This window comes from Gavialis gangeticus, unplaced genomic scaffold, assembly GCF_001723915.1.
Source record: "Gavialis gangeticus isolate Ggan-Ray unplaced genomic scaffold, GavGan_comp1, whole genome shotgun sequence".
Classification (NCBI taxonomy): domain Eukaryota; kingdom Metazoa; phylum Chordata; order Crocodylia; family Gavialidae; genus Gavialis; species Gavialis gangeticus.
This window is the reverse complement of record NW_017729011.1, coordinates 24,397,692-24,410,796: the sequence shown is the minus strand read 5'-3', so window position 1 is coordinate 24,410,796 and position 13,105 is coordinate 24,397,692. Positions and strand designations below refer to the sequence as shown.

Here is a 13,105-nt window from a genome sequence, read left to right as displayed (position 1 = left end):
CCCCCCGCTCCCCCAAAAAGGCCCCCCCCCCCCCCGAAGGTTGTGTGGTGTCCTAAGAACTACAAAGGATTTGCACGTATTTGAAAATGCACATCATGTGAAACATAGGCAAGATGAGAGTCCCAACAGAAGCAACGCAACTCTGCTTAATGAAAGGACACCAAGAAAAGAATTATTAATTGGGTCATCTTCAATTTGTAAACTGTGCATGACTTCTTGTGGTCAAGTGACACATCTTTCAGCATGCGGCAACAACTGCAACCAGTACATTGTCTATGCTCTCCTCATTTTCCTCATTCCTTTACTACCTATTACGTTTTCTGGGCTGGTTTTACATATGGTAGCTAATAGTGAATGCATTTTTAGTTGTCATCATCTGCAAAGCCTAATGGAGCTATTAATTGTATCTGAAAAAGGATTCATTTCATTTTGTTTCTTCTTGCTGCATAATCATTTGATCGTTGAGGTTTTTTTTTTAAATGTCCACGTTTTGCAGTTAAGTAAAACTGTTACTTTATCACATTATAGTCTGTACAAGCAGTAACGATTCATTATAGCGTATGTCTTTGATAGTCAGGTGTTTTCTGCATTCTAGGTCTGTCAGTTTGAGAGAGGTCATTAAGCATGTGATGGGATTTTTGCACTTCAACTCACTGTTTGCTGCTGGGTTTGATTTTTGTTACAACTAGAAGATGATAAATATCTGCTCGTCCTATATATCTTAACTATGTGGTTTCGAAATAATTGCCTCTGTTGTTAATAATTCTGGCCATATGCATGCCTGCAATTTGTGTGTCTGGTGTGGTGTATTGTAGCATTATGAGGGGATACTTGGCAAGCTGGAGCATTTTTTATATATATTTTGCCCCCCCCCCAATTTGATTCTCCCAAACCACGGGGTTTTGGGCACATGTGCATTGTGCAAGAACTCAAACTGTTCAGTGTTCTGTCGGTACTAGAGTGCAAGCAGTAGTAAGGAGAAAGAGTAGTTAATGAAACGTATCTTTAGATTAGGAGAAAACAGTATGAGTAACATTTCTCAGTTGACTTCATAATATCCTGGTATGCACCTCTTGCAGCCATTTAGAACATGGTTAGTGGACCATTGGTGAACATGATAATTTGTAGTAGGAGAAATGTTAAGGAGACCAAGAGCAGCTGTTGTTATTGTGTCAGGGCTCTTTGAAACTTTTTGCATGGTTAAGGAGGGCACAATGAGTATTCCTTGGTTCAAGGCACAAGATAAGTGGCGAGTCACTGTCAGTCTATGGAAGTATAAATCCTTTGTAGATGCATCTCAATAATCTCAATTTCCCCATTCCTCCATAAACTGAACCATATTAATATTCTACAGTGTTAGTCCAAAAAGGCCTTGGCCATTGCTGTATATCCCGTACTCAGTCATGGATCTTGCAGTGGGCTGAGGAAGCATGGTCTGAATTTTAGAAGGCTTTGGAGTTTTTTTCTGGCTTGTCATAAATAGTGTGAGGCTGTGTGAGTCAATACCTTTGAAGGGTAAGAATAACATATCATTTATCTTTTTAGCTACATTTGATACTTGTCTCAACATTTTATAGTTCTTTTGTGACAGAGAGAAGCAGCCAACATTTGAAATTAATGACCAAAAAACCCAACTTACTGGTAGTTGAGAGCAAATGTTGTATCGGTTTCCTTAGCAGGGCTTTGTTTAATGGTTTACAACTATGCCTAAACACATTACTGATTCCAAACAATACATTTATATTGCTTTTAACTGTGCCAAATAACCAATTGTTGCTTTTCTTTTCCAGCACTCTTACTTTACTGTGCCTGACATCAGAGAACTTCCTAGCATACCTGAAAATGTGAGTAGCATAGAGATCTGTGTACTTTAGAGCTGGTTTTCCTTTTGCTTTCTACAGTAGCAACGTTGCAATTTCTTTATTTTCTAAAACATTAACTATTATTGTGCTAAGGTGTGTTAAAGGATGCCTGCTACTTAACTGCTTTCTGTAGAATTAACTAGTGACACAATAAATTAGCTTTTCCCATAGTCACTGTAAATTAACCCCATAAAACTTATTTCAAGTATTCTCTCTAGAGTCAGCAATTTACAGTGTCAGATGATCAGATTAAAATGCCCATTTAATTAAGGCCAAGTATCAAGTGAATGGGAAGTTGTGACAGAATGATGGTCTCTTGATAGAAATGCCAAGTCAAGACATTTATTTTCAAAGATGTAGCTGTTAATCAATAGCTTCTCATTCTATTTCTATTTAGGTAAAAAATAAGGACATTTAAACAAAAATTACTTAGCAGGAAAATTATCTATTCTGGGATAGCTTAGCTTTTTAGTTTTACCATAGTTAAGCAACTTGATACAAGGTGGACTTGCCTTGTACAGGCTGCAGCATGGTTTAGATCTGTTAGAAAGTGAGAGACATCAGTAAAGGTAAAAGCAGGTGTTGGCAAATGAAGCGGATCATCTGTGGCAGGACATGTCCCACTATAGCTGATTTCACGTTATTGGGCAAAACTCGTCACCCATTGTCCCACATTGGGCAGAGTCCTGGTGCAGGGCAATGGGTAACATGTTCCCCCTTGCTCGGGGTTTCCCTGTGTCCCTCACTGGCTCACGCCTCCTTGCTTGGGCTCAGGCCAACCTATACCTTGCACGGAGGCATAGGTTGGTGTGGGTTCCTTCACGGGACAGCATGGGACGTGTGGGATTCCTGGTGCCCCATGCCTTCACACTAGGACTTCTGCCAGGTCCCACTCCAACCTGATCCCATGCAAAAGTTTTCAGGCTCAGGTCCTTCAAGCTCCCGAGTCATCTGTCTGGGGCTGCTGGAGTGTCTGGGTAGCTCTGGGCTGCCCATGCTCTCTTGCCACAGAGCAAATAGAGGTCGACTGCAATAAAGCTGCGCTGTTCTATAGTCATTGTCACTGTCGTAGTGCAACAAAGGGTAGGGCCATCTATTCCTCATCCTTTGTGCTGCTGTAAAAATGTGTATGGCGGCATAAATGCAACATCAGGTGATGTGTCTTTCTACCCCAAGTGTCCAGCAAAGAGTGGACCAGGTTGGCATTCTGGGGCTCCCAGCTCTTTAATGCCTGTCTGCAAGGAGTCTTTCCTAGTCTATCTGCCTGATGTCTCAAGGCCTTGCTATTGGACCAGGAGGTTGAGCCTGCTAAGGTCAGATCCAGCACCACACAAATATTCGTTTGTAGTATTAAAATAAAACAGTCTAGCCACACCTTCTTCTAATTATGTAGTAGTTTGCTGCCTAGAGAGTTTATGCAACAGATGTGCGTCTTCCCTTTGTTTTTTCCCACTGGAAACATACATAGTTACTAGCTTTTCTGTAAATATAAATAGTATCATTAAATTTAATGGACATATTTTATTTTTAGAGCATTTATTTTTATGGGAGTTTGATATGTAAGGAGTAATACAGGACCCATTTCCTGAAGCTAAAAACAGCTGTCAGCCTGACTGGAATGTTTGGTCCTTTTCCCCACACCTGAAGTTTTCTGGTGGTGGCAACTTCTTATTCTAATGTCTCCCTCAATCCAATGATCTCAAAGCATTTTATGATTTTTAATTAACATGCCTTGTGCTACCTGAAGAGGTAAGGAAGTTGTAGTATTTCCATTTTATAGGTGGGTAAATTGAGGCAGAGACGAGTGTGGAGAAGTGAATCAAATTGTGATTCAGTGGCAGAGCTTTAAGTAGGATGTAAGAGTCCTTGCTGGCAGTCTCCTGCTTTAACTAATAGATAGCATTTTAATAGCACATACAGCACACAGTAATGATTTTCAGAATGTATAGTCTTATTTACCCTCTGTCTGTTACGTCTGCCAGGGATGTTGGCTTGCATCCTAAGGTATGAGTCAACTTCCCAAAACATTTGAGCAGGAGACATGATGAATGCTTATGAATCAAAGACTGTTATAAAAGCAAAGGCCTTGGGCCAGGAGGACTTGGAAACCCTTTGAAAGCAGAGTGTTCAGCCTACAGGGGAGGCAGCGTTATGTGATGCTTAAAAGCATCCCCTCTGAACCAGTGACTGGGCTGATGATAGGCCTCACAGGGAATAAGACAGTGCTGTAATGTGGACTTGAAGGGTGGGGAAGGGGACCAGGAGGGAAGGGACCTCAGCTGTTCTGGGGGAGATGCACAGCTCACCCATAGGAGGAAAAGTGAGCGAGCAGCCAGGGCAATTTAAGCAGAGTCCCATAAATGTTTACGCAGATTCATCGTGTAAAGAAAAGAATGGGAAACAAAACCTCTGATCTGAGGGTTGTTGTTACAGCAGATTCTCAGCTATTTTTCAGGTCTGTGCTTAATAAATGCAGTATTTTGCTTTCCTAATGAATATCAGTGTGTAATTGCTCACTAGGGTTTTATCTGTCTGTCAAGGTATCTTTTATGTAGGATTGTGGTTTATATAGAGAATAGCAGAAAGGCATTAAATGAGCATAAATCTTTATAGATTTTAAACAATTGACCTGGGTTTGGGTTTTTTGTTTTTTTTTAAATGCCACGCATCATGGCAGTAATTACATTTTAAGCCTGTATTAACAAATGTTTTAGTAGTGCCAGATTTTGAAGTTGTGTGTAATGATTAATGGAGAATCGCATAGAACTCCATTTGGAACATTAACAAACATGTTGTAATTATCTGGCTTTGTGTCAGACCAGAATGGTTAATGATCCACAAAAGCATTTAGTATGGACAGTTGCATATAACAACTGAGATTTCACTTTTTCAAAAGATTTGGTTGGGTATACGAAGGATTTATGAACGCATTGTGACTTTCAGAAATAAACACATTGGGTTCATTGCAGGAAACGCATTACGAAGACATGTTCGGCACACAGTAGCCATTGTATTTCAGATTTGTCAGGTAATTTAGCTGTTTCAGCGATGAGGAAAGTTTCCCTCTGATGCTGCTGTGATGCAGATTCCTTGCATTTTATTTCACATTGTCACCTCAAAGTTCACAATATCCTTCATTAAAATTTGCATATATGATTTTTACTTCTTGTTTCATGATCTTTTTCAAGCTGTTAATTTTAGATTCCTATGTTTAATCGTTTTCAACAAATACACACCCTTCTATATTTTGATCCCCCCCCTTCCCTTCAAAACCTCAGTATTTTGTTATAAAATGTATCCTGGGTTACATGTGATACACAGTTATTAGATCTCTGAAGGATAAGTTTTAGTGCGTTTTTTCAAACATGATAAACACCTCAGTAAAGCCATTTTACTGTAGTCTCTTCCAAAAGGGTACTTTACAGCACTTTTTAATGAAGTTTAGACCCAGTGACTGCCTGACATTACCTAAATTTGTTTTTATAATACACATTTGGTTTTGCTGCAGAAGAAAAGACACGTACGTCTGTGTCTATGTAAGTCTAGTGCTACGTAAGTTTAGTGAGAAGTTCCTTGGAAAGATGCTGGAAGAGGGAAGGCAGAAATGATTTTGGTTGGGTTTTTTGGAAATGTGCACATGCAGCCACTACCTGCCAGTAGTAATTAACTGCACAGTCAGTGAACAAATGTAGGGAGGTATTTTTAAAGGAACCTAAGAAAATTAGGGAATGGATTCTCATTGTTTGTTTGTTTTAACAGAAATTTAGATATGTGATTTCCCTTAAAAATCCAGCTTGAAAAACCCAGCTTTACTTTCTCAGAAGAATTTTTAAGGCTGAGAATCAAATATCACAGCAACTAAACTAAGTGAGAAGTTTCCTACTTTTTGTAGGTTTTGTCCCTACTCATCTCGTGACGTTCGTGAGAGTCGGCCAGCCATTTCCAAGTTTACTACAAGTAGTAGTTTACTACTTTTTTTCATAAATAAAGCTACAACTTCCTGCACCTGAATTTCTCTAGTATTGGCACATTGCCATGGAGCCCACATGTTCTACAGGTATTCTCTGGACTCAGAAATGTGTAGTTCCTTCCAGAGGGAATATATAACCAGGTAACATTTTCTACACGTGGATACATTAGTGCCTCCAAGCCACCTTCATGCTTAGGCAAACTTCATAAAATACAAACAGCTTATCAAATCCCGATTCATCTGTTAAGTCCTCTTCATATGTTTCCTTCCTCTGATTGATTTTTTTTTTTTCTTTTATACTGGAAGCTTTTGTTTTGTGGAGTTGATTCACTTGAAGGATTGTAAACTCCTTTTGCTATGCTCATATCTCAGCTAACTTCAGTGCGTGCTGCAAGTTCCTTCAAGGAAGAACAGACCTTTCAATACTTGTAACATCTTAATTCATACCGCTTGAAACATTTTGTGTCGTCATGCACTATGTTTTGGCATCACAGAGAGATGGGTGTATGGGGGAAGCAGAGCTTTAAAGGAGACAGCTTCTGTTTAGACACAAATATCATGCTAATCAGCACAGATGGGATGAGAAATACAGAAAAAGTACATGACAGTTTAATGGGGTTTTGGCAAAATGCATTTTTTTTTTCAGTGTACCTGTATGTGGCCATAGCTTTCCCATGACAAGGGGTCTGGTGAGACCTGAATGATGCCCTTATACCTATCTTCATTTTACTAAGCAAAGAGACTTTATTTTTTATATTTTATTTTTTTTAAATGACCACAAAAATCTTCCAAACACCAGGCTCAGTTCTTGTCTCTAGCTCTTTCTTTGTATTTGGATGGCAAGCTGTGGAACATATTTTTGCACAGTATGAAGCTTCTTGGCAGACTCCTCAGGCCAAGTATTGGTGGTTTTAGAGTTATCTTTGGATCTGTCAAAAGTGCTAATGGGCTTTCTGAGCTTCTTTAAGTTTCTAAATCCTATTTGCTTTTTGCTTTTTTGTGCTCTGTTTTATTCTATGATGATTAAGATCCCACTTGAATTCATGACTAGTCTAATTTTGCTCTATCATGTGCTTTTTTATATATAAATATAAATCCTACCTTATACCAGTCTTTAGTACGTCCATGAAGAGTTTACTTTAAATCAAATCCACTAATTCAGCCTCTCCTGATGAATTAAGGTTTCCTATTCTAGAATGGCTTTTTGAATCCATTTTTAGTAGAAATCAAAGGCCAGTTTCAGCTAACCTTGCTCACACTGAGAGAGCTCCTTATGCATGAAAGTACTCCATTGATTTCTGTTGGGAAGATATGTGGAGTGAGGTGCCACTTGTGTGAATAAAGGCAGCTGAATCTGGCTTTTAATTTTCACTTGCTGTCTTTTGTTTGGGAGCCATTCCACTGCTCCAACACTACCGTAATACACCCTCTTAGCCCCTGAACGGCGTGGGGGACACCCACATTGACAGAGCTTCAGGCCCGGCCCCAGGGTGGGTGGGAGAGTGGGATAAAGAGCTACTTGGTGTAGCTTGTTTCTTTCACAGAGCTGTATAAATGCAGTGGTTTTGTATGACTTATTTTTCTGTTTCTAGCTGAGGATGCTTTTGCTGCCCCTCCTCATAGTAACAACTGGGTTCAAGTTCCTAGAGCAGTACGAACTGCTGAATATTAGGACCATTATTCTTACCTTGTATTTTAATGCCTCTATATTCCCAGTAATCATAATTGCTCTACAGTAGGCTGTGCCATTAGCAGATTCTTTAATGATTAAGTTCAATTAGAAATTGCCAGTCACTGTCGTCTTCTGTTGGATTGCAAGTAACTGAGCTTTTTTAAAAAAAACTTTTGCAGAAATGTATATATGCTCTATTGGTAAAGAGAACCTCTTTACTCCTACAGAAAATCTCTTCAATTTGTAGTTTACAAGTTGGGTATAATTTTTTTAAATGAGTGTTTTGGCTGGCATTAATTTAAAAAAGCTCAAGGACAGAGCACAAACAAACTGCGCACATGGGCTGACCCATAGATTTCTGCTAATAAGCAGCTTTCTGTTGGTGGTTAGACACTGGGAAGCAATCTAGTTCTTTGCTGTTTTTAAGATATTGTTGTTTGCAGTATTTTTTTCAAAACCTCTCTAATCTTTCTTCCTAGAGAAATCTGACAGAGTATTTTGTAGCCGTTGATGTCAACAACATGCTGCATCTCTATGCTAGTATGCTGTATGAACGTCGCATCCTCATCTGCTGTAGTAAACTGAGCACTGTAAGTACTTTTTAGAATAATCTCTTCTGTTGATGTAGCACTTTAAAAAGTGACAATTATACAGGAGATCTTCTGGAGTACCAATAGTTTGAGATAAAAGGTGATTCTAAATTGTTTGTAGGGTGCCAGGGATATCATGGTGAATTTGGACTTCATTAATACTGCAAAGGACCACTCTACTTAGAAAGACACTGTATACTGAGATAAACATTGTACACATTGAAATAGCCATGAGGTGGAAATAAATAATAACCACATAATAATTGTATATATTGGCATAATTGAACAACATAAGGAATTGCAGAGCAGAGAAGCAGATGTACATTGGTGGGTCAATATCGATATGTCATACTTCATTTCTTGCTGAAAAATCTCTAGTGTTCTTTGTTTGTAATAACAATAAATGTATGAATGTGCTTGGTCTGGGGAAAATCCTACAGCAGACACGGTTTTGGCTGAGGTTCTGTGGCCTCTCAAGGGTTTGAATGAAAAAGTTCTGGTCTCGATACAGATGCCATATACTAACATTTACACCATGTTAGTGAAGCCCCTTTTCATACACTTACTTGAAAGAAAAAACAGATAAATGCTACTTTCAGATGGATCTTCTGGTGACCTTCTCTTGATGAACCCAGATGGTGGGCTATAACACATTGGCAAACTACATTTTTCGCAATTTTGTTTGATAAGGTGTAGGCTTAATGCTACTTAGGCTCCATCAAGGATCTGAAAGATGAAAGCTGCTGAGCACTCCAAAGTGCTGTCTCTTCTAAAAATGGCTGCACATCAATACCAAAAAACCCAGCTTGATTTAGTTCAAAGTTTAGCATTTTGCATTTCAAGGTTTATCAGTCAATAAGATTGTGATTTTCTATATAAAAGAAAATGTTAAGTTTTCATTCTGTTTGCTCTGTAAATGGGTATTGATTGTTTTCCTTTATGAATGATAAACAGAGGGTGGTTAACTAAATGTTTTCTTCTAATGCTGTGGTCTACAGACTTGAAAGCCTCTTTCTAAAGTAAAAACTGCCATTTCCATTTTGCATGGTATTATCTGGCCTCTTGCTATATTTCCAAGGTCTGATTATAACTCCATCATAGACATCCAGAAAACAGGGAAAGCTGAAACAATGTACACGAAAGACTTGAAAAAATAACCTGTATATGCTGGGATGGTGGAGGGGGAGAACAAAATCCTCTTATATTCAATCTCTCAATTGAACTATCTCAGTCTAATTAACAAAAAAGGCAGATGAGGGCAGGATTCAGTATAATCTCTGGGACATTCCAACATGTCTTAGATTTATATGATCAAAGCCTGCAGAGAGCCATTTGTGCTCAAATGTCACAATGATGGAAGCTAGAGAGAGCCTGTAGAGATACTTGAGGTTTTTGTATGTGCCCAGCATTGTTGGCCTGCTGCAGGGTCAGGTGCAGCACCCTGTAGACCCAGGCCAGGGGCATAAATGTATTGGGGGAGGGGTCTGTTTGATTCACAAAGGTATTGAATGAAAAGTAATGCAAATGTTAGGAATGAAGTAAAGTATTCTGACTTAGAGCAGCTATGCCTTGACGCAGCCCTTGGTAAAGGTAGGCTGGAAAGAAGCATCACTTCCTTACCTGTCACCTTGTTTTCCTTAATAAGCTCCTTCGCTAGCAGGCTTGTATTTTTCTTCTTCCTTCTCTTCCTCCTGTTCCTCTTCCTTTGCCTCTGTCCAAGATAAAAGGCTGTCTAGCTCTTGGTGGAGGAGGGGTGTACATTCATATATCACAACTTTATACATAAACTGCACCAAGATTGGAGTGACAGTTTCAGACAGGTTTGAAGTGTTGGGCTGGTGCCAGCGATTCCTTGCCTGCACACTTGGCTCGGCGTGTTCCAGCAGTAGGAACAAGCTGCATTATTTTATTTCAAACTGTGCTCAGCGGAAGCCAAGACCTTGTAACTGGAAACTTACCAAACTGAGACTTCTCAAAGCGTAGCCGGTGTCCTGATTTAAAAAATGAAACTATTCGTAATTAATTTCTACCTCTTAGGGACAAATAATAAGTGTAATGCTTAACATTTCTATAAAAATATCAAGGAGATGAGAGACAAAAGCAGAGCTGAGAAGAATGACCCTTATGATGGAATTAAATGGTTGGTCATACAATAAGCTCGGCAAACGTATTATGAATTAAAGGGGCAAGCTAAGAAAGATGCAGGGGTAACTGAATGGCATCTAACTTATTAGCTGTTCTGTGTTTGTTGTTTATAGTCTCAGACCTGGGGAAGGGCATTGCCTTTCCCTTGGTTTTTTCCAAATGGAAACACAGTTCACTGCTCAAAACGTTTAAATGCTGCTCTGTGAATTTAATTTACCGAAGATTCACAAGCAAGTTGTAAACATTTGTGGGGTCTAGCTCCTTGTGGGAAGACTAACTTAAACACACCTACCTGACACGTGCAGTTGTCAGCGGCCTCCTGGTTTTGCCATGCGTGTTGTAACAAATGCGGTGGAGGCCAGTATCTCTCTTAACCAGGTTTCTGGGTTCCAGCATGGCTTGCCCTTATAGCCCTGCCTAAATAAAGTATGCTAGCTATTTGCTCTAATGCAGCTGGCAGTATCAAATACAGTAAAGTATCCAAAGTAAGCAGTCTAGTAGCTCTAGGAAAAATTCACAAATTGAATTGAGTTTATGTCCCTACCTGGCTACTTTTCACTGAGCTTTATTTTGTCCATAACTTAGATATTCCCCAGTCTTAAGCAAACATTAGTGCCAAGAAGAAATATTGTTCAGGCATAGTATCCATGTCCCTCCTGGGAGTGGAGAGCCGGCCAAGTGTATTTTACAGGATGCTCAAAATACGGTTCCTTGACTGTTCTAACAAGGTCTAATGTTTGAAAGATAAGTAAATATCTTCTCTCCCCTGAAAATGTAGCATGTGCTTATTGACATGGGCTCTTTGCCGTCAGGATGGGACGGGGGGCAGTGCAGGCTTCCCTCTTGCAGTTCTGTAGCAGCCCTTGTTACAAGTCTCCCTGTTCACCAATTCTTCCTCCTGGGAACATCACGCTCCTTCCTTCTCCAACTCTGCCAGAGCACCTCAGTCTTCACCTGCAGCCACGTCCTGCAGTAGCAGTCTTACTCCATTACAGTGTTGTCTTATGCTGTTAAATTTGTCTTGAGAAATCTAGTGAAATGGCTGAGCTTATAAGCACTCAGAAGTAGCTAGTTTTTTAGTATAAACTCCATTTTTAAGTCTCAGGTTTCACCCTTAGTACAGTAATATTTGTATGCATTGATGCATCTAAAGAGAGACTGTGAAGTATATTGGAAATTGCTCCACCTTAGTTTGAAATCAGTGGCTGGTGTTTCTGAATATGACACTCTCTTCTGTTTGATTTGCCTGCATAGAGACTTTTGAATTTTAAATTTTAAATGAGTTGTAAAAAAGTGGTACTAGGGATCCATTTCTCTCTCAAATGGCTGCGTGTACGCACGATTCTCTAGCAGCAGCTGTAGGAAGCTGAAGTAGTTGAACTGATCTCATTTTTAGTCTGCTGGATTGCTGTGGTTCTAACAGCCAGTCGTTTCTCAGATTGTTGTTTTATTAACTGCTTGTTTTCTGTATGGAAGTCACTAATCAGGTGAGGTCTCCAGCTAATATGCTGTTTCTTTTTTATGAGCCATTATCTTGGCAGAGTTGAAGGGCGCTACTGGAGCTTACCCAGGGTGGTATGCTATTTGGATTCATGCCAGGTAGCAAGGTAGGAGTACATTTCAGAAATAAGTGACAGCTACTGCTCAGATGCCTGTGATGTTGAGCATTGTCTTTTAATCTTTTGTTGCTGAGTTTTAAATCCTAGGATCATGAGCCTGGAAAGGACCTCTTGGGTCATTGAGTTCAGTACCGTGCCGTAACAGGCAACCACATAATATAATCTTAGTGTCAGAAAATAATCAAATAGCTGCTCATTGAAGCTATTTTTAAGTACAGAGCCACCTTAAGCAGTTCTTCCCAGACATCTTGGTGCCTTGTAGAGTGGACACCAAAATTAGGGCACATACAAGACAGCTAGTATTAGACACAGGAGGGTGCTGGGCAGAAGCTAAGATGTTGGCCCCTCTTTCTTCCCATCTGCTCATAGGATAACTTTGATTCACTTAGCATAATGTCATCCCACATGCCTCATGGCCCCCAGCTTTTGCCTTGGTTGCTTCCCCTAGAACTGGCTCTGGCATCTGGGACTTTCACAGGAACATAGGGGTGCTCTTTTAGAAACTTGCCACTTTCTGACTGCTAAATTGGGTATTGTGCTGCTCATCTGCTTACCCATTACTACAGTCTTCTGCTTCCTCATAATAATTCTGACCATTTAGGCTGAATAAATAAAGATGTATAGAAGGATGGGTGGAAAAAAGCCCTCTACTTCACATTACATGGCAAGAGTGACTTTTAGCGGGGAGGTATGGTATATATAAATTAAAGTGATCTGATCTGATGAGAGAATGAACTTGGGATGAACAGAGCACTCAGGGCAAACAGGAGCATACTACAAGCACATCACTCTAGTGACACGGTGTGAGCTGCTACGTTTCAAGCTGCCGTTCCATTTTGAATGATAGAAAAACTTTCTTTAAGAAAAAGTGTCATTTTTTTGGTGGCGCTAACTGTTACAAACAGGTTTGTGATGGATGAAATGAACTGTGGACTCCTCCAGGGAGTTTCAGCAGGTTCCAAAGGTTGAGAATCCTATTCAGTCATTTCAAAGCACCTTTCCTTGTGTTAACTTGTACAATGGGGGGTGCCATGAAGCAGGAGATGTGACAATGAGCCCACCATGTGTGTTGTCAAGGTTGCGGGGGGCAGGGAGGGGAGAGAACCTTGGATTTCCAGCCTTCTGCTTTAACCATTGGAGAAGCCGGCCTAATGGTTTTTTTCATCGCAAGTCATGAGAGAGAGCTCCTGCAAGCAGGCCGGGCTTTCCTAAAGAATGCTGCAGCAGGAGGTAGGCTTGTGCTCGCA

The 13,105-nt window shown here is 40.0% G+C and overlaps 1 protein-coding gene across 4 annotated transcripts in view; it reads left to right on the top strand.

Moving 5' to 3' along the window:
- The window catches only part of DENND1A (DENN domain containing 1A), a 344,343-nt gene that overhangs the window by 170,042 nt on the left and 161,196 nt on the right, over positions 1-13,105 (top strand). For all 4 annotated transcript variants that reach the window (XM_019510878.1, XM_019510876.1, XM_019510880.1 and 1 more), the window contains exons 8-9: positions 1,791-1,844; positions 7,984-8,094. In XM_019510878.1, the coding sequence (XP_019366423.1) occupies positions 1,791-1,844; positions 7,984-8,094 (165 nt within the window). The remainder of the gene's footprint in view (positions 1-1,790; positions 1,845-7,983; positions 8,095-13,105) is intronic.